This window comes from Schistocerca nitens, chromosome 10 (assembly GCF_023898315.1).
Source record: "Schistocerca nitens isolate TAMUIC-IGC-003100 chromosome 10, iqSchNite1.1, whole genome shotgun sequence".
NCBI lineage: Eukaryota > Metazoa > Arthropoda > Insecta > Orthoptera > Acrididae > Schistocerca > Schistocerca nitens.
Window position 1 is genome coordinate 156,688,214 of NC_064623.1, and position 22,993 is coordinate 156,711,206.

General features: G+C 40.5%; 1 protein-coding gene across 2 annotated transcripts in view; it reads left to right on the forward strand.

The window, feature by feature from the left end:
- The window catches only part of LOC126210161 (speckle-type POZ protein-like), a 45,199-nt gene extending 29,816 nt beyond the window's left edge, over window positions 1–15,383 (forward strand). For both annotated transcript variants that reach the window (XM_049939313.1, XM_049939312.1), the window contains exon 3: window positions 13,677–15,383. In XM_049939313.1, the coding sequence (XP_049795270.1) occupies window positions 13,677–14,704 (1,028 nt within the window). In that variant the 3' untranslated portion in view covers window positions 14,705–15,383. The remainder of the gene's footprint in view (window positions 1–13,676) is intronic.
- Window positions 15,384–22,993: the final 7,610 nt, after the last annotated feature.

Consider the following 22,993-nt stretch of genomic DNA (forward strand, 5'->3'; position numbering starts at 1 on the left):
TAATAAGGGCCAGTTGTACAGTCCCTGGCTAGCAGCCGTTTTAAGTTCTATTCTGGAAGAAGCGCAGAAAACTCGTTGTACGAATATGTGACAACACCTAACCGGAGAATAATCGCTGGATAACTAAACCGGTGATTCTGGCAGAGTTAGTGAAGTTAACCTGCGAATAAGCTTTGACATTGGCAGGAGTAGTTACAGAATTAGTGATAACAAGACTGTTTGTTAGAAAGAGGAGGGAGAAGAAACGGGGACATCACACAAATTGTGGAACAATATGACTATTCCAAGTTTGTATTAAAATTTCGTACTACTACTTTTTGATCTAATGCTTGAGAAACTGGAGTGCATGAATGAAGTGTGAAGTGTGAAACTATTTCCTAACGTAAAGCTTTTTGCTTGTAGTAGGTCTAATGGGCATTTGATATTGGACTTTGTGAATTATATTCTGTCATTACAAAAAAAAAAGTTTGTGCCAAAACAGTCTCGTTTATTTGGTGTGTATTAAAATTGTTGCAGTATTAGAAAGGCCTGTTTTGTTTTATCTAGCAGACAGTGACAAAATAGATGTAATCAGATCGGGAAACCACAGCAGTCTTGGGTCTCATTTGTATTAACAGCTTTTTCAGTATTAGACAACGACATTTTGACTTTTCGTGTAGCAAAATGTTTGACGAACTTTGATGAGGTAATAGATTCTATCGCAGAAAGGAAAGCACACCATGTAAACCTGTACCAAGATTATCATCATCATCATCATCATCATCATCATTTAAGACTGATTATGCCTTTCAGCGTTCAGTCTGGAGCATAGCCCCCCTTATACAGTTCCTCCATGATCCCCTATTCAGTGCTAACATTGGTGCCTCTTCTGATGTTAAACCTATTACTTCAAAATCATTCTTAACCGAATCCAGGTACCTTCTCCTCGGTCTGCCCCGACTCCTCTTACCCTCTACTGCTGAATCCATGAGTCTCTTTGGTAACCTTGCTTCTCCCATGCGTGTAACATGACCACACCATCTAAGCCTGTTCGCCCTGACTGCTACATCTATAGAGTTCATCCCCAGTTTTTCTTTGATTTCCTCATTTTGGACACCCTCCTGCCATTGTTCCCATCTACTAGTACCTGCAATCATCCTAGCTACTTTCATATCCGTAACCTCAACCTTGTTGATAAGGTAACCTGAATCCACCCAGCTTTCGCTCCCATACAACAAAGTTGGTCGAAAGATTGAACAGTGCACAGATAACTTAGTCTTGGTACTGACTTCCTTCTTGCAGAAGAGAGTAGATCGTAGCTGAGCGCTCACTGCATTAGCTTTGCTACACCTCGCTTCCAGTTCCTTCACTATGTTGCCATCCTGTGAGAATATGCATCCTAAGTACTTGAAACCGTCCACCTGTTCTAACTTTGTTCCCCCTATTTGGCACTCAATCCGTTTATATTTCTTTCCCACTGACATTACTTTCGTTTTGGAGATGCTAATCTTCATACCATAGTCCTTACATTTCTGATCTAGCTCTGAAATATTACTTTGCAAACTTTCAATCGAATCTGCCATCACAACTAAGTCATCCGCATATGCAAGACTGCTTATTTTGTGTTCACATATCTTAATCTCACCCAGCCAGTCTATTGTTTTCAACATATGTTCCATAAATAATATGAACAACAGTGGAGACAGGTTGCAGCCTTGTCTTACCCCTGAAACTACTCTGAACCATGAACTCAATTTACCGTCAACTCTAACTGCTGCCTGACTATCCATGTAAAGACCTTTAATTGCTAGCAAAAGTTTGCCTCCTATTCCATAATCTTGTAGGACAGACAATAACTTCCTCCTAGGAACCCGGTCATATGCCTTTTCTAGATCTATAAAGCATAGATACAATTCCCTGTTCCACTCATAACACTTCTCCATTATTTGCCGTAAGCTAAAGATCTGGTCCTGACAGCCTCTAAGAGGCCTAAACCCACACTGATTTTCATCCAATTGGTCCTCAACTAATACTCGCACTTTCCTTTCAAAAATACGTGAGAAGATTTTACCCACAACACTGATTAAAGAGATACCTCTGTAGTTGTTACAATCTTTTCTGTTTCCAAGTTTAAAGATTGGTGTGATTACTGCTTTTGTCCAGTCTGATGGAACCTGTCCCGACTCCCAGACCATTTCAATTATCCTGTGTAGCCATTTAAGACCTGACATTCCACTGTATTTGATGAGTTCCGACTTAATTTCATCCACCCCAGCCGCTTTATTGCACTGCAATCTATTGACCATTTTTTCCACTTCCTCAAATGTGATCCTATTTCCATCATCATTCCTATCCCATTCTACCTCGAAATCTGAAACATTACTGATCGCATTTTCACCTACATTGAGCAACTCTTCAAAATATTCCCTCCATCTGCCCAAGGCATCCACAGGATTCACCAGCAGTTTTCCTGACCTGTCCAAAATACTTGTCATTTCCTTCTTACCTCCCTTTCGAAGACTGCTAATTACACTCCAGAATGGTTTTCCAGCAGCTTGACCCATAGTCTCCAACCTGTTTCCAAAGTCTTCCCACGATTTCTTCTTGGATGCTGCAATTATCTGTTTGGCTTTGTTTCTTTCTTCAACATAACTTTCTCTGTCTACCTGGGTTCTGGTATGTAGCCATTTTTGATACGCCTTCTTTTTCCTTTTACAGGCTGCCTTGACTGTATCATTCCACCAAGCTGTTTGCTTCATCCTACTTTTACACACTACTGTTCCAAGACATTCTTTAGCCACTTCTAGTACTGTGTCCCTGTACCTTGTCCATTCCTTTTCCAATGACTGTAATTGACTACACTCAACTAACTGGTACCTTTCTGAGATCGCTGTTATGTACTTGTGCCTGATTTCCTTATCCTGAAGTTTCTCCACTCTTATCCTCCTACATATGGACCTGACCTCCTGCACTTTCGGCCTCACAATCCCAATTTCACTGCAGTACCAAGATTAGACAGAAAAAAATTCTAGGAGCTAAGGATTGAAGAGATGTGTATTGTCTTGCTTGTCTCATGTCTTTACTGGGTTTATGTATCCTATATTTAATTTTATGTCACACAAAGCAGCAAGTTGTTAGCTGATAGGGAACAAAGGGTGCAAATTTTCTGAAGAGTTAAAAAAAAAAAAAAAAAAAAAAAAAACAAAAAAAAGAAACGGAGGGACAGGATGTCAAACTGACAGACTGTAAGCAGGAGACGCACCACAGGACATTTTAATTTCCACTGTCCTGAATATGGTTTGATGGCATCCATTACAAAATACACGTTTCAATTCCACAGAGCGAAGTACAGTGACGTGTGATAGAAGAATGCTGTGTGAGGGGGCGAGGCACTGCACTTTGGCACACTTACGACCAAATAACATCGTGTCTTACATTTCCTTGAACACAAATGTTTTATGCATCAGACATCTTCAAAAAGATGTGTGCTACAAAATGAACATTTTTTGAAAATTCGATTTTTTGGAATATTTTTGATGTCCTATCTCAAACGCTCGAGGGAATAGCGTGGTATTGTCGCGGTTAGGAAATATTGTAGATCTGGGGCTGATGCGCAGAGCAGTCTGAGTTACAGTGGGGAAGTGGGTAGTCTCCACGTGACCCATGTTAACATTTAGTGATTTTGGTGTTCCCTCTTAGTTTACTGCTCTCACTTCAAATGAAAACAAGACAGATTTGTGTGGTCGGGAGCTATCAAGTGAATTAAAATACATTCACATAATTACGGAAGGCTAAAATGTGTTATTAGTTGCAGATTTTATTTTATTACTACCTTTCTGACAGTCAAGCATTAATTGCCTTGCAGAACAATAAAGTTATTTTTGTCGGTTTGCCAAAGAAATTTTCTTTTATTAATCATTTCCGCTGAGGCAGACAATATATTCGAAACAAAGTGTTTAAGTTCCACACACTGTTAGCTGCATTTATAGTGCACGTTTTCAACTTATAGCATGTTTGGCATTATGCCATAATAAAGAACCAAACATGAGAACACAGTACTCCAAGAAAATTTACATCGCGAAAACCACATTGAAAAGCTTAACATCAGCTCGTGGCCTACTTCACTTGGAATCTGGGGTCACGAAATTATGATCCTCTTGGAGTATCCTCTGATGCCTTGTTTCTTTTATGACATAATGTAAGATCTTTTAATCTTTTACAGGTACGAACATACGGGCTCCCTACAACATCGTAGCTGCGCAAGCGCGGTGACACCTGTCATCTGGCGCTCCCTAGTAACTGCAGAAACGAACAGATTTCTAACAGGTTGTGGGAAAATATTCCGAATAGTGGTTTGAAAAGCGTTACCATCAAAGTACCATTCTGGCAGTTAAACCGGGACTATGTGCGATAATGTAAGATGAATTTCTTAAATCACACAGCGTTTGACTCTCATTTAAAAATCAATTCTTTGATGATGAGCCATTTAGATGAATTTCGAGCCCAGAAGATCAGACATTTATGTCGTTATTAAAAATTTTACTGGCACCTTTGTGTGTGTATCTTATATTGTAATACATGCATAAAAGACCAACATGGTATGTGACAGCTTAGCTTCTCTTGCAGCGTATTAATCTTGTAGACCAATATTATATGTGAGAGCTTTGCATTTCGTGTAGCAACAATATGTACATTAATTTAAACCATTAACTTTTTCTGTTTGTGTGTTCGCGCTACTTAACAGTGATGTTGCTATTGGTTGAGTACATCACGTGTCCTAAGCTCTGAATACCCATTGTGATCGGCTAGCTAGATCACGTGACATGAGCTATGACTGGCTTACAAAAGTGCATCGCAATCTCTATTTTAATGCTTCAGAAAGTAACATGCGATGTTTGGTGGAATTTGAATTTATACTTTCGTAATACAAAAATATTCAGCGTACATATTGCTGCACATCAAAAATCTTTTCAAAACACGTTTTTTTCTGTGTTTAGTTTTCTAAAGCCCTGGGAAATTCTATGCCTGTGTATAAAACCACAATCATTCAAAAGACTTGTAAGTTATAAAGTTCTGAGAGAAAATATACTGTCAGTTAACAGGGAAAAAGTATGTTTTCACCTGGGAGAAAGTGTATTTTTAACCGGGAAATCCAGGAGAAATCCGGGATTTTTTTTTTTTCTTTGTCCATGTATACACTCTGTGAAACTGAGTTTAGCAAAGCCAAAACAGAAATGCTGAATTTTGTTTTCAATTTTTCCTTTACGATAGAAAATCCAGGAATACAGACCCAGGTCAATTCTTGCATAGCTCCAAGGATGAGTGATACAGATATTAATGTCAGTGGCATTCAGACCCAACTCCAGTCATTAAAACTGAACAAAGGGCCAAGCCCCAGTGGAATTCATATCAGATTCTACTAAGAATTTCTGGCTGAAGTATCCCCTCCTAAAATGTTCCCTGCGGAAATTCCTGTACTGCGTATCACATCCTGGTGGCTTGATGAAAACTTTGCTGAAACGTGGCTCAGGTTACCGGTGTCCCGAATGCCATGAGTGTAATTATATCTTTGTATGACATCACTTCATCATGTATGTACCTGGTAGGCTGTCAGTAGCAAATGGAACATATCACTGCATAAACTGCTTCAGTAGTGGCCAGCTTGATTGTGAAATGACCACAAAAGTATGCTTTTTTTCTGTACTACTTTATTTGGCAAACACATACCTTACAGGAAACAATAAAAATAAAATAAGTTTCACATAAACTTTGCACTCTGTAATAGTTGGAATTTTAAAAAGTTATTCTTGGGTTCATTGTCTCTTGCTTCTTTTATTTTTGAAGGACATTTTATCTTACTAATTCATTTGCAAAACACACAAACAAATTATACAAAAAATACCTATCAACCTAACCTTTGCACTATTTAAACACCACAATCTTAAAAAGTCATTCCTGAATGTGGTTTTCATTGAAATAACTGATGCACAGTTTAGGTTGCAGAAGGTTGTGACTTTCTTGGGTTTGTTGTATGCTGCTTTCTTGCCTTCTTGAGCGAAAATCCATTTGTAGCAGAATGTGCAGTGTCGCCAAAATTTGCTTGCAGGTCCCTCATTTTTTCCCAAAGTATGTGCTTTCTTTCTTGATGGAGGAATGGCACATCCATGTACTTGCAAGGCAATGGACTGTTAGAAATTTCGAAATGACCTCCTCCTCCTCCTCCTCCTCGAAGTGCTCTGTTTACGATGCAGAATCCTAGCATTTGCTATAGAGGTCTCTAATTGCAGTTTCATTGCAACTTTTGTCCCAACTTTTCACCCCCTTTCTCAAGAGTGAATAATACGAAGACATCTGGTCACTGAAATCTTGTTGTACTCCAGCACAACATTTGGTTTAATTATAACTTCTCCTTTTCTGTTATTTTTCCTTTTGTCCTCTAAAACATCACTATGTCCAGGGAGACTTGAAATCATTAGAACTCTCCTTTCATCAACCCAATTAAAAATTTTGACTCCATATTGTCCTCTGCTCCACATATTTTCTCCTTTTTAAGCTGCTTCTCCACTATATCCTAGGGAAGTGTTGCTCTATTTGGGCGATTTGTTTGCTAGAGAAGCATATTTTTATCTAACAACTTATTTGTTAGAGAAATGCTTGTATAGAAAGCACTTTTTTTTTAGGTAGCCGTTCAGATAGTAGCATAGGCCCTTGTCATCTAATGATGTACTACATCTGTGTTTCCTTGTTACTGACAGCCCACAAATAGATGGATCCATTTCTAGCTAAACATGCAATGAAATGGTATTACAACTGGTGGCCAGCTACAATTATTGTAGAAGATAAACAATCATCTCATAACTGTATACATTATTTTACTACATACCTAAAGCAGCTATTCTTAGCTGCTAACACTAACAAATGGTGGTGTGTGTATTTTAATGTACAACAATATGTGACCAGTTTTATGTAACTTTTGGTGCTAAAAGTGTGCGGCACAGCAATCAGGAGTCAGGGTGACATGATCAGTTGGAAACGTGCAGGAAAGTGTTAGATCACTAGTGGTCCAAACGGCAGCCATAACATATTTGAATTACTCATCATGGTAAATAAATATGTATATTTGAGCCTTTTGCAGCATAGAATTCGAGGTAAAAATAGCTTACACAAACAATTTCGGGATTTGCCCCCCCCCCCCTCCCCTCCCCCTTCCCCCAAGGGGCTTACCACTCTTTGTTTGGCGAGTACATATGTGGCTATCACAGGGCCCCAGCCTTTGTAGTGCTACTTCCTCTTTCTGTGCTATCTCTTACCTTCTCTGAATTTCCATTGGATGGTCTTTTTGGTGCAGAGCCTGCCTGGACTCAGTTCATGATTTTGGTGTGGATTTCAGGCTTCACTTCTGGTGCTATCTTCACCTACCATTAACAATTATATAGTCCCTGTTATTGCGTTTGACCTGTCATCTTTTCCAAATTTTGCAGAAGTGCATGTTGTCTTGTGTGTGTATGCTCCACCTCTGTGCCCTTCCACCCTGGCACCTTTCCTTCCTATTGTAATAGTATGTGCAAAACCCAATGCAGTAGCCATCCCGTTGCAGGAGGGTTGTCAAGAACCTGCACCCTCTGATCATGCATGGATCACACTATTGGTGCCTGCACTGCACACTCCTCATGTATGTCATGGAATATGTGCCTATCATGAATGGGGCATGGGGACTTCTGGCAACAGATTACTGGCAGTGGGTGGCACTATGGCAGATAGTTCACACATGAAACGACATAGACTCTCACCTACTGGTGGTCACACAGTCCCAGCAGTCTCTCTGGATGGAAAGGCCTCATATGATGCAACTAAGTACAATCACAGTGCATTCCTTTCTCTGGCCAAGCCTTGGGAGGAATGAAGGACTAGATAGCAAGGAGCTAAATCCCCCCCCCCCCCCCCCCGTCCCCCCTCAATACCTGGTTTGTACCAGGACTGAAAGGGACACCTTTTTGGCCACAAAGCCTTTATATATTGTGAAGACAAATACGGGAGGGTTGCAGCCATCTCTAAGATGAAGACTGGGTCCCTCCTCATTAAAATATCATTGGGATGTGCACTTCATCTGTCGTGTCCATAGGGGACCAAGGGAAAACAGAGTTGCTACTGGGGCCTTCAACTTGGCTTTAGAGGGTGATACATTGCCTGAGAAGGTCAAGGTGATGGTCTACCGGTGTGACATGAAACCCAATGTTCCTCCTCCTATGAGATGCTTCAGATGTATGAAGTTTGGACAATGTCTTCCTTTTTCACTGCTACCCCAGTCTGCAGGGATTGTGGACATCCACTGCATATGAATGTTCTTTGTGCCACTCTCCCATCTGTGTAAACTGCAGTGAGCTCCACTCCCCTGCTCACCAGACTGCTCCATATTTAAGTGTGAGAAGAAAATCCAGGAATATAAAAGTCTGGACAGGCTCACATATCAAGAGACCAGAAAAGAGTATGAGCATCTTAATCCAATACAAATGACACAATCCTACACTACAGCCACAGTGTTGTTGCCTTCGCTGTCGACTGTGCCTTCCTCTGTTGCACCTATTACAGTGGGCCCTCAGAGCTGCCCCCCCCCCTTCCCCCACTTGCCAGGCGGTTGGGAGACCTGGTGCTCCCACTGCAGCCGCTTCGGGAGCATTGGGTCCCCACCTGCTGAGGACACTGGTCCCCATCCCCCAGCTGGAGGCACCTAATCTTTCTCCAGATTCTTTAGCTAAGAAGACGTCCATCAGGACCCTCCCTTCCATGGTTCCTGCTGGTCCACAGCCAGCCACTACCAAGTGGCTGAAGGAACCACAGGCTGCTGGTGGTCGAACTTCTCATTCTTCCTCTGCCCTTTAAACCAATTAAGGGAAACCTTCCCAGTCCTTGTCTTGTTTTGTAAGGAGAAAAAGGACAAAAAGAAATGCTCTGAGGTGAAGGAAACTCTGGTGGCCCCCATGCCACTGGACTCAGCATGTACTCTTTCAGTGCGCAAGGTGGAAATCCTTTGGCTACCGAGGTTATTTTAAGAATCGTACTGGCTATGAGAGGGTATCAGACGAAGTTCGTGTGTATGTGCTGCACACTCTATATAGTGAGTGACCTTGTGCCTCGGGGTGGAACAGTGGTCACTGGCTGAGGTAAAGACATAAAAATTTCACTGGCACGGCTCGACCTTTGAACTCTGGTGCGTCCACACACTTGAGTGTAGCACACGGAACTTATTCAGCCATTGATCTCTCCTTTTGCAGCCCTAGCCTTCTACCATCTATCCACTGGAGGGTCCACAATGACCTGTGTGGCAGTGACCACTTCCTGATCTTCCTGTTCCTCCCTCAGCATTGCTCCCCTGATGCCTGCCCAGATGGTTTCTCCATAATGCTGTTAGTATGGATTCACCTCTGCTGTTGTCCTTGGCTCCCCATCGCAAGGCATTATCGATGTGGCTGTTCAGCATACAATGGTAGCAATTCTTTTGGCAGCCAACTATGCCATCCCCTATTCTTCGGGTTTACCCCTTTGGAAGATGGTACCCTGGTGGACCCCAGAGGTTGCTACAGCCCTTAGAGATCTTAGACAGGCTCTCAAACACCATAGGTGGCGCTCTTCATTGGAGCACCTCATAACTTTTAAACAGCTTCATGCCCAAATCTGCTACCACATAAAATGAAGAAGGGAAGAGAGAGAGAGAAAAAAAAGCAAGAATCCTGGGAACAGTAAATTTCCACCACTGGATAACGTAACTCTCCATCACAGGTATGAGCAAAGATCGGACACATCTACAGCTTCCAGTCCCCTGCAGATGTACCGTGTATTTCCGTAGATGATGCCATTTGTACTGATCCAGATGCTGTCGCCGAACATTTTGCTGAGTACTTTGATGGTGCATCTGCATCTAAGAACTACCACCTCACCTTTCAGCTGATAAAACAGCAGGTGGAGCGAATGCACTTATCTTTTACTACCCGGCACCTGGAGCCATATAGTGATCCATTAAGTGGATGGGAGCCCTACAGTGCCTTAACTACTTGCCCTTATATGGCCCCAGGGCCAGACTGCATCCACAACCAAATGCTGCTGCATCTCTCAGCGATTGTCAGTGTCACATCCTTGCCCTCTTTAATTGGATCTGGAACGAGCGTGAGTTTCCATCTCAGTGGCGAGAAGGTGTGATAATTCGAGTACTGAAACCAGAACCCCCAGAGAGGACATTTACTGCCCAATCAGCCTTACCAACACTCTCCAAGTTGTTCGAATGCATGGTGAGGAAGCGGCTGTGTTGGCTCCTTGAGTCTTGGTGGCCTTTCAGCTGCATCTCGGGGCAGTTTTGCAAAGGGTTCTCCACTGCTGATAATTTGGTTCATCTGGAGTCCACCATACGTATAGCCTTCGCGTGTTGTTAGCACCTCATCACTGTCTTTTCTGATCTACAGAAGGCTTATGACACCACGTGGCATCACCACATCCTTGCATGAGCGGGGTCTCTGGGGTTGTCAAGAATTTCATGTCACACCGTACCTTCTGGGTTCGAGTGGGTGCTTCACTCGGTACCCCCCATATCCAGGAGTACAGGTTCCGGCTGGACTCTGCTGAGCATCGCCCTCTTTCTGGTGACCATTATGGACTAGCAGTAACTGGGGGGTTTAGATATCACCCTCTTTATATGCCGATGATTTTTATTTTTATTATAGCTCCTCTAGTGTGGGTGTTGCTCAGCATCGTCTCAGGGTGCCATGTGAAAGGTGCAATCATGGGTTCTCACCCATGGCTTTTGGTTTTCAGCCACCAAGACTCGTGTGGATGCACTTATTTTGTCATTGTACTGCCCACCCATCCCCAGAGCTTCATGTAAACAATCAGTTACTTCCTGTAGTTCAGATGCACCGCTTTTTGGGACTGGTCATAGATTCGTGGCTGACATGGCTTCCCCACCTTCGCCAACTTAATCAGAAATGCTGGCGACACCTCAATACACTTTGCTGCCTCAGTAACACTAGCTGGGGTGCAGATCACTCGACCCTTTAGCAGTGCTACAAAACGTGTCCAACATGCAGCAGGAGCCTTCTAAACCAGCCCTGTGAACAGCCTACTAGCTGAGGCTGGAGTTCCTCCATTATCTATCAGGTGCCAACAACAGCTTCTGAATTATGATTTGTGTTTGTAGCTTCCCTGAACATCCCAACTACCATGTCCTGCACCTCCCACAACAGCGACCCAGAACTGGATTTACAATTCTGTCATGCCTCCAGTGTCTGTTCAGAACTGCAGCTTCCTCAATTGTCACCTCTGGTCAGGTAGACATTGTATTTGCCTCCATGGCTTGTGCTCTGAACTCAGATTTGTCTCGAAATCTGCTTTGGTTCAAAAGGTTCTGTTGACACCACAATTTTTCGCAACCTGCTCTGGCTGTCCTTGAGATTTATCTGGGTTCAGAAGTGGTATTTGTCGATTGCTCCACATTTGATGGATGAACAGGCTTTGGATACACACATGCACACTCTGTTGGCTCCAAATTAGGTACCCTTGGCTGATACATGGCTACATTCGCAGATGTGAGGTTCCTCCTCACTGTTGATGCAGAGCTGGCCTGACGGTGGTCCATGTGCTCATTGACAGCCCTGATTTGGTGCTTCGAAGTGGCATCTTAATCTTGCTGACATGGTACGTCTGGTGCTAGCAGACTATGCCAAAGGGGCTGACCTGGTGTTACACTTTGCCTGTGAAGGAGGATTCTATACATCCCTGTGAGGTAGGGCTTTTTGGCCTCATTGACTGCCTGAGGTGTTGTTGGAGCAATCCTCTCATATTCCCACCACCACCACCACCACCACCAATCCACATCTACACTCTGCAAATCACTGTGAAGTGCATGGCAGAAAATACATTATTAGGGTTTGTTTCCATTCCATTCACGTATGGAGCACAGGAAGCATGATTGTTTTAATGTCTCATTGTGTGCCGTATAATTATTGTGATCTTGGCCTCACGATCCCTGAGCAAGCAGTACGTAGGGAGTTCAGTACATTCGTAGAATCACCTTGTAAAGCTGGTTCTTGAAGCTTTGTTATTTGGTTTTCTTGGGATAGTTTACGTCTACAGGAGAACCCCAGTCGTCTGTCCTTGGCTGGTCCACCGTTTCAGTTGATCCGATTGTGCTAGAGCCAAACTTGCCCTGATTTGTGGTGGTGACTAGCCATTGCACCATTGTTGTTTACAGGTATTCTGTTTTGGTGCTCTGTCATCTCCCATATCATTTCTGTCATTGTCTGTGTTTTTTTGTACAGTTCTGCACTGTGAAGTTTTTAGTGCTTGCTGCTCAGTGGTTGCATGACTTTTATTTTTTCCAATGTTTGTTACGGTACTGTATGTATTTGTTTTGCAGTTTGTGTACTGTACAGTTGGCTGTGTTTTTTTGTCATGTCAGGAGTGAAACATAAACACATTATTCCTTCACTAAATTAAGAATTAGGAGTGCTAAGAAGACTGGACCTGGGGGAATCGGGGCAAAAAATTGCCAAGGAACTCAATATAGGCACTATGACGATAAAAGATTTGAGGAGAAATCAGAAAGACATTGAATCATGTACTATGATGGTAGATGATGAAAATGCTCTTAAGAATTGCAAAACATTGAAAAAGCCTAAACTTGAACTGCTTGACAACTCATTGGGGATGTGGTTCCACCAAGAAAGCAGGTGGCTGGTGTCATCTTGGAAAAAAAGCTTTCTCAACATGATGATACAGAAGAAAGGGCGTTACATGATCAGAGACTGTTGAAATAAAGACCCTAGTCCATGTTTGCAAATGAGTGAGCCAAATCGTAGTAGGAAAAACCATCCCAAAATGTCACAGAACAACATATGGCCTAAACAACATACTCCTAACAATAATAGTTGCACACCTCAGCACAGCAAACCTTGTCTCATTTGAGAAGAAGAGAAATTGTGACTTGTAGGATCATATTACACACCTTCCATCAGCTGCTGTGCAGTTTCTGTGTTTGGTTCATAGAACACAGACAGCTCTATTTGCCCATGTCAGCTGTGCCCCTTTGTGATATACCCGACTGCAAATATCAGTTGCCTGGAGTTGTCTTCGCACTGTTTCTTCAAACCTGGTTGAGATGGACGCAGCAATTTATATTGGTGTGAAACAAATTGCCATTGACAAAGCATGACACTTGTCTCCAGTTCCTGTCATTCGGGATCTTTTCGATACCACTGTTGCTCCAAAGTGTTACTTGTCTGCGTGTCGTACACCATTCATTGTAGAAATGTTGTAGAATCCACATTGACACACAAACAAATTGGGCAAGGGGAAAGTTCATTCAAGATGTAGCCACGTACATGTCCAAACATGGTAGCTCCTTTCTTCGTCTGATATGTCTCCATGTTGATCTATGTTACTGTGTTGAGTTCGTACAGCTGGACTGCCACGACTTACCTGAGCGGCGGAGGGTCCCATGACCACAAGTACAGTGCTCAAAATCTGCCATTGTGCTTTTTAAATTGTGTAACAAATATTTTTTTCAATCAGTGTATTTTTTATAGCATTAGGCCAGTAACTCAATATGTACGCCATAATTGGAACATATTCAAGTTTTGTTATTTTTTTGTGTGACAGTGGAAATGTTATATTATCCAACTTCGTTTGATGATGATGCTTTTTTTTTCCAGGCTCAGGTACAGTGACAAGTGCAGTTGCAGAAGTAGCAGCACAAACACCAACTGTTCTAAAGTACTCAAGTGGTACAAGATTTGAGGACTTCTCATCTGTCCATACTTGGACTGTGACGGGTTTGAAGACGTTGTGTGAAGGAACAACATATATCGAGTCTGCTCCGTTAACCCATCAGAATGGCAGTAAATGGTGCATGATCCTTACGAAGAAAACCAACGAACTGCTTTTGTGTTTTTTACTAAAAAAGAGTGAAACCAACAAGATATTGAGAGCAAAGTTGAAGGCTGACGAAATTCTTCCGACTGGTGTGATACGTGAAGTATTTCAGTGCAAATGGTTCCACCTGAAGGAAGGCGAAAAAACAGAAATGCAGGTCATTAGGAAAGCAGACAATGTCGAACAGAATTACAATGAAAATGAGATAGTACTCCAGTGCGAAATCTGCTTACAGTGCGTTATCCAGGATGAACTGCCTGTGCCAGACACAGAAGAACCACACGGCGGTATAGTGAAGGCTGTGGACGAGATGATGCGCGATGAAGTCCTCGCAGACTTTGAGCTACATGCAGGAAATACAGTTCTAAAGGCACATAGGGCACTACTGGCCGTTCGGAGTCCTTACTTTGCTGCCATGCTGCAGCCCCACACAAAGGAAGCAAAGGAGGGTCGTGTGGAGGTAAAGGACGTGAAGCCGGAAATACTGAAGCAGATTATGCTGTACATGTACACAGGTGTAGCACCGGCTCTCAAGGACATGCCGTTGGAGCTCTTGATAGCCGCTGATAAGTACCAGCTGCACCAGCTGAAGCGTCAGTGTGAGACCTACATCGCCAGCAGTCTGAATGTGGACAATGCCGCAGCAACTGCAGCCAATGCCTCAGTTTTCTCCTGCGACCTTCTGTGGGACCGTGCTATCGTTTTCATCAGACACAATCTGTGCGAGGTGATGCGCACACCTGGATGGGCCGAGACTGTAGCCACACATCCCGAAGCCGTACTACGTATCAGTGAGCTTATGGGATGAGTCAGTGAGAGGTAACTGTTCTCTTTGAAATGCTTTCAATACTGTTCCTAATTGTTAAATCAATTTAACAATTCCTAACTGCTTGTTATGAGTAAATAATGGGTATATTGTAATGTTTTAAAAGGTACTTGAGAATATGAAGCACAACATATTTTTACTTAAATTTTGTATCGTCAAGCGACTTGAAACGTCATTGAAGGCTGATCTGCAGATTCAGTTTTGTCCTGGTTTCTTTTCAGTTTTATGCGCTGCAAGTAGAATTAATTATTTCTTGTTCTTAAAAAAATACTTTTTATAGGTTATTACATTGACATTAGGTTACTTAATGCGAGTTAAAAGATGTTACTTTTGACCACACAACTGAACTTTACATAAGTGTTGTACAATTCTGTATTAGAACTTCTGTCACCTTCAAGTTAGGATGCTGTAAAAATTTTGTCACAGGTATTCAAATGCATGCATACATTAAAAAAAAAAATTCATCTTGTATTACGAATGATGATAGGTTATCTTCAGATAACATATTTACAGTTTAGAATTTTGTAAACTTTGTAAGCTGTGCCCAAATGTACATTAATAAAAATGAAATACTTAGTTTAAACATTTTAATTTTATATTGTTATTAGGAATACTAAAATGAAACTATTAAATACCATACCTCAAGAAAATGCTACCAGAATCTTTGTGTTAAAACTGTTCAATCATTCACTATTAGCTTTTCCCCCCCCTTCATGTATTTCCTATCTTCAGTACATTGTTAGCATGTCCTGCACTGGCTGAAAATAATGAGTAAGCTCACAGACAACCACTCACTATGGAGATGAAATGATTTATTGCTGCAAGAACATTGGCCGCTGAGCTAGGAAACCTTTTCTCTTCTTGCTGGTGGTGACGGAAAATCCACACATAGTGTATATCACAAGGAAACCCCATAGCTGCTTCCAGTCCCTGAGACAGTGAAGTCAGATGCTGCCCATTCATCCTCCAGGCGAGATGATCATTGGTGTGCAATATTTGTTGTTTGTACATTTTTATCACCCATTTTAGTAACGACCATGCATTTTACACACGAGAGAGCAGAACCTAGCTTGGCTGAGAGTATGTTCTCCATTTTCAGTGGGAAAACTCCATAAGAATTCCTTTAACAAAAACCTTTATTTGAATAAAATTAAATGTTAGATTATTTATTTATTCGTTGCCCATGGACTTGAGCTGATAATTTTCAGTTGAAAGTATAAAGTGCGTCAAACAATTTTTTACAAACATTAAATGTTTAATAAAGAAAACAGGACTACATTTTATGAGTACATATGAGGTTAGTAAATACTTCCTGTTACAATACGACAGCTAATATTTAATCTGACATTTTAATACTCACTCATACTGTATATATATTTCCCTGCAAGATACACTTTTAGACAATTTTTAAATAAATTTAATTCCAATACTTCCATAACTGATTTTGGAAGATTGTTAAGAAACCTTTTGTTGCTTCATTAGAGCACTCATTGTCAGTTCCAGATTTCACTGTCTTGTGTAATAAGTTTTCTTTCCTTGTGTTATGTGATCATGTACATCTATATTTAGGAGGTGTTTACCCACTTCTTGTTACTGAGTTAGGTAGGACAAGTGTGGGAACACAATTCCATAATATATTGTACTGAGTACTTTATCATCCACAACTTTTGTTGTTTTGTGCATGATAAAGATGTGTGTGTGTTTAGCTTTTTACACCGAACATGTATCTTTGATAGTTCCTAAGAATTTTGTGCTACTTACTTTGTTAATTGCCTCGCTATTTAATTTTCACTCTGTTTGATTTGGAATGCTAGATTGATTCATAAAAATGTTGTTTGGTATTACATATTTATTTACAATTTCAATATTTATGAGTGCTTCATTTTCAAGCTCCTTAGTATCAGTTCCACATATATTCGTAGGATCATCAATATACATTGTAAGTTTCTTTTTGTATATTCTGGGAAATCATTTACACATAGAATAAACACTATTGGCGTGAGATCAGAACTTTATGGCACATCATGCCTGACAGTTTGTAACTCAGATCTGTTAATTAATTATATTTCCAGCACTAGTATGTTTGGTTTCTGTGCACTGTTTCCTATTCATAACATATGATTTGGCTGTGTCATAGCATTTCCCTCGAATCCCATACTGATAAGTTTCTCCATTAGTCTGGAATGATTTACGCAGTCAAATTCTTCAGAAATATCTGTGAAGATCCCACAAGTCTTCTGTTGCCTGTCGAGTAAACTGAGAACATTTTCAACTTCTGTGTCTGTTGCTGGGATGAAAGCAATGGCTTGGGTGGGATTTTTGGCATTGTACTTTGTTTGGCTGTTTAATTTTGTTTTATCGCGTCATTCATTGCAGTTATATGGTATCTGTTAAAGGTGTTTGCTATTTCTAGAGGATCTACATCACTTTTGCCATCTTTGAGTGGGCAGATGTCCTCTGTCAGTTTTGTTGATTTTCCTCTCTCTTCTTTTATAAAAGGCCATAAGACTTTTGCATAACTCTTTTATCTACAGCTGTCTTAATGAACAGTGGCCTTTGTTTCTCTGATGAAAATGCAGTACTCTCTTTTTTTTATTTTGTAAAAAAGCATTATGCCTCATTGTTGTTTTTGCTTGGAGAGGTGATAATGCAATTTGTTTAGTTCTTGCATGGAGTGCCTCACTAGTCACTCAGCTTTTCTTTTTTTTTGTATTTATTTATTTATTTATTTATTTACTAGCCTTTTGTTGACATAAAGATAAAAATTGGTCCCATTCAGTATTTAAATCATTGTCTGCACATGGTATTTCCTATATATATATATATATATATATATATATATATATATATATATGATGTCTGCTTGTGTCTGTATGTGTGGATGGATATGTGTGTGTGTGCGAGTGTATACCTGTCCTTTTTTCCCCCTAAGGTAAGTCTTTCCGCTCCCGGGATTGGAATGACTCCTTACCCTCTCCCTTAAAACCCACATCCTTTCGTCTTTCCCTCTCCTTCCCTCTTTCCTGATGAGGCAACAGTTTGTTGCGAAAGCTTGAATTTTGTGTGTATATTTGTGTTTGTTTGTGTGTCTATCGACCTGCCAGCGCTTTTGTTTGGTAAGTCTCATCATCTTTCTTTATATATATATATATATATATATATATATATATATATATATATATATATATATATATATATATTTCCCCCCCTGATCTACCTCAATTGCTCTCATTTCTTCTCACTTCCAGCAGTCTTTATCTTAATGTCTATCATGATATCAAAATGATCGGCTTATATGGAGTTTATTACTTGGATGTCACAGTAACATGAAGGAAATTTTATATGTGATCAATAGTGGTTTCACTATGGTTAGTTACTCTTGTGGGTTTGATCTATTTTTATTTTTAGGTTGAAAGTATGCAACAAGTCCATAGTTTCCTGTATTTTTCCTGGTATGTTCAAATCCCCAATAATTGTTAAATAAGCATGTTTTTAAAACGTTCTTGGATTGTGCCTTCTAGCTCATTAAATGTTTTTATTTCACCATTTGGTGATCAGTACAGACCTAATTCACAGCATGACTTCCCTGCAATTTCCACTGCTGTAGCTTCAAAGCTCATTTCTGTAGCATATTTTGTGATGGTTTTGATAGCTGTAGTCGATTTGCAGCTTGAGAAAATGGCAACACCACCATCCTTATGCAATGTTATGCAAAAACTGCTTACATTTCTGGTTGTAGACCTCTGTCAGATTTTCTTTTAGCCCATGTTCAATGACTACTAGAATGTTTGGCTTATATTCCTGCAATATTACCTCTAATTCATCTGTTTTATTGTTGGTGCACTGTACATTCTAGTGAGGTATTCTGTTGTCTTTTAATTTTAATGAGGCCCCTCCCTGTGAGCCAGTAAGCGTTTCACTTGCTCCCCTTGAATTTAGTTACACTGCATTGATTTTTTTTTTCCCCAGGTTGTGACACTACAACTGACCCATCGCTTTGTTTTGAGTTTCAATTCTTGGCAATGTCTGCATATGGGTTAGTATTGTTACTTACTGATTTTCCAACATCTTCCTACATTAATGCGATGCCATAAAAAATCTCATGTATTGTGGCAGGTGTCCTAGGTTTTGTGTACCTACCATGACTGAATGCCTCTACTGCTAATGCTGCAGATCTCCCGGTTGCTGCTGTAGCTGATGACCCTCTGTGTTTATTCTTGGCAGCTGTAGATAGTCTGTTTGCTCTTCTGTATGGAGTAGCGGGGACATTTGATGAAGAGCCTTAGTTCAATTTCTTGCATTTTGGAGCCATTTTGGTAGTTTGAGGTAATGTCTTGGTATTTGTACACTGGGACACACTATGATAATTGCTTATTAAATGCGCAATTTTTTGACTTTGGAAAAATTTCCCCTTTCCTTTTAAGTGCATGTCTTGTGTTGTATAATGTTCTCCATCCATGTCATCTGTTGTAAAGTTTGGCAGTTTTTTCTGTATGAATTGTTTGCTTTCTTTATTTCTTCATTTACACATGAAAAACACAAAAGGTTGTTTCTTTTAGGAAAATCCATAACAATTGCTTGATATTTACGTAGGTCATACGGTGTCTCATGTAAGCGATGAGTGGTTTTATTGAGTTCATTTCGGTAGAGATAACATTTTTCTCATACAATAAAGTTTTGGCAAATGTTCTTCCTTTGCCGTCTGCATATGTTACTCTCTTTACCTTGAGTAACTGAAAAAAGTTAGTTGTGTCAGATTTTAGGCTTAATTCTTTTTTCATAACAGTATCAACATCCCAGATATTTCGGCTTGAGATATCTTCAGGACAACTGTAATGGTGTACCACTCTGCATTTTACACACATCACACCTTTTGTGACTTGTTTGCTGCAATAGCAGTACTTATTTCTGTCCTTTTTTTTTTTTTTTTTTTTTTTTTTTTTTTTTTTTTTTTTTTTTTTTTTTTTCCTGATCACAATACGATGTGGTCGCTGCACGTGCTGTTTCTTCATTGTAATTTAGCATTTTTACACTAGTTTCTGTATCTACTTTTTGTATCATTACATAGAGGAAAGAATAACTTTCTAACATGATGATTTGTTGTTACTATTTTCAGTAATTTAACTATATACACTGGATTTTCATGTTAAGTGTTTGCACTTGCCAACTTGATTTGTTCCTCAGTGTTTCACTGTTTCCACATTCTGTTCTTCCGCTATTTTTGTGACACGCAGTACACTTAATATCACATTACTACTGTGATTTCTGTATATTGCACATTTTTCACTGTTTATGTTTGTAGAGCTAACAGGCTCACTATTGTTGTCTGCTGCCTTCTATTATGAAAATACTCTGACTGTGCTTATTGTCATTAGCTGAGGATGCTAATGTTTGTTCGACAATATAATTGTAAACAACAATGCTCAAATCAGCAGTCTGAGGTAGGAAGAGACCACTGCTACCAAAATTTTTCACTAGACTAAGCATTTAACATCAAAGATACACACTGCATCAACAAAAATAAGTTTTTTAAAATATGATTTTTGAAAATAATCAGTGGTATGTCAGCATTACATGTAGTTATACCCTCCACTGATAGGTACGGTGGTTTATCAAAAATGTTTGAACTCGACATAGAGTAGCCAAAAGTTCACATCCTAATCTTGGCTTCCACCTTAAACATATGCCTCAAATTGATGAGAACATGCCATTGAGAGTAACTAATAGATATTGTTTCCAGAATATAAATTTGAATTTTTTCAGGTAAAGATTACTTGAAATGAAGCTTATTAGTACATTACCTCCCCATCTCAGTCAACCTATAGAGTTTGTATGTCAGAGTAAATTCGGTATCCTATGGAAGTATGGTAGTGTTTTGATTCATGCTTCCATTCGTCAACTCGTGAATGTGTTCGTGTAAGAACCACTTTTTCAAAGTACACGGAAAATGATCATTCAATAAAAGATGTTTGTGAACTGTTTTGACATTTACTATCTTCTACCATATCTGTACAATTATAATAAATTCCACAGATGCCTGATGATGTGTTTTGTGGTTCTGACCTCCCACAGTTGAGGACATTCAGCTTCGTATTAGCTGAATGCTTTCAAAATTAGGATCACACCGTGTTTCTCATGATAATATTGACAGAGATTTCAGATGGAGTCCACAATTGGCCCATTACATTCCATCTTCTGAAGGAATCCCAGTAATAGCTAATAATCATTACTATTTTTGTTAAATTTGTGGTATTTAGGAAAAATTTGAGTGTCTGTTAACTCAATTACAGAGGGAGGTGGCCCTTCAGTAAGTAATGAAACACTTTTTATCTCAGCCATTTTTGGTTCAAAAAAATGCAGAATTTTTTGTGGGATATTAGGGAATATTTCCACTTCAGCCTCAATGATTTCATGAAGTTCTGATAGCTGGCTGCACTATGCGTAACCTTGAAAATTGTGTCTAATGGAGGTGTGTGTCTAAGGAGAGAGCTGTCATTGAGTTTATTTTGACAGAAAACCAGCATATCACAAACGTTCAGAGACAGTTGCAGAATGTCTGTGGGTATGTGGCAGTGAACCAAGGAACAGTGAGTCATGGGGCATGGCATCTGTCGTCATTGCAATATGGTCACGCAAACCTGTCCAATATCCTGTGTGCCAGCTGGCCACCTGGCTGCACACAGCTGTGACTCCTGCAATGTTGGAACGTGCGGACACTCTCATTCAAGGTGATCTCCTCCTCCATGACAACGGAGGGTCTCAGATGATTCTGCAGACCTGAGAAGAACTCCAAAACTTTTGGAATCTGGAATAAACACTCTGTGCAAAAATGTGTTTCTTACTTATTGAACACACCTCATATACATGCACACAGTCCAGTCACGTTAATGTGACCACTTCCTTTGTTCAGTGTCAACATGCAGTAACCACCCGGACGACAAGTTGTAGTGCTAGCAGGGAGGGTGTGGAGGGATGTGAAACAGTGCAGTCATTGTCTTAATTCCAAAACAGAGCAATTTACCTAAAGTCCAAAAGGGCATGAGGATTGGCTTTCAGTATTTCCAAAACAGCTAAGTTTGTCAATTGTTCGCATGCTGCCTTGGTTAGAGTATGCCACGCATTGCAAAATGGCGCTATCCAATGCAAGTGCCAGGGCAACTGTGGTGCATCTTGAGTCATAGCTGTCAGGGTCAAAAGACAGCTGCAGGAATGTGACTGGTGAATAGACATGCAACTGTTGAGCAACGAACTGCTGAGATGAACTGATGGGCCACCAACAGTGTTTCCTCAATGACTGTTCACCAAATGTTGCTATGTATGGGTCTCCACAGCGGGCACCTGATTCATTCATCAATGCTAATTGCTATTCATCGATGATGAAGGATGGAATTTGCATTACTGTGACTGGGCATCCACTGAGTGACGACAGGTAGTCTTCTCGGGTGAGACACATTTTATGCTCCATCGGACAGATGGCCGTGGGTGTGTATGTTGTGAAACATCTGAAAGCAAACATCCTACAATAATTGTTTCCGGGGTGGAGAAAGGGAGTGTAATTGTCTGGGGGAATGTTTTCCTGGCAATACCTGGGTGATCAACACAAGCATGTGTCTATTCTTGGTGACCATGTCCACGTGTACATGCAGTTTGTTTTTCCTCGGCTCAGTGGCATGTACCAGCAGGGTACTGCAACATGTCACGCTGCTTGCAGTGTACAAGTGTGGTTCAAAGAGTACCAGGATGAGTTTAGCATACTCCCCAGATATAAACCCAGTTGAGAACATGTGGGATCACCTAAAATGGGCTGTTTGTGCCATGAATCCTCAACTGAGAAACTTGGCACAGCTGGCCACCACGGCACTGGACTCATCATGGCTTCTCATCCCTGTCAGTATCATCGAGAACCTTATTGGCTGTTCCTCCACGTCTTGCAACGATCCGCATAGCAGAAGGGGATTATTCAGGCTTTTGTTAGGTGATAACATTGTGAGTGGACCATGTATAATGTGGACTGAATCAGTTATAAAGAACAGTGGCTGAGTTGTGTTAGATGAATGCAGGCAATCTAGGCGAAGTTTTATAGATGAACTAATAAATGCCATGCACTACCTATTTATTGCATTATTGCCATAGACAGTACAATAAATTCTGAAACCAACATTTCACAGACCACATAACATTTTCTTTACATATAAATAAAAATTGTTTAGCTGTAAAGTTTATCACTGGAAGAATATGAACTACTTCAAAAAAAAGCAGCAGTGATTGGCT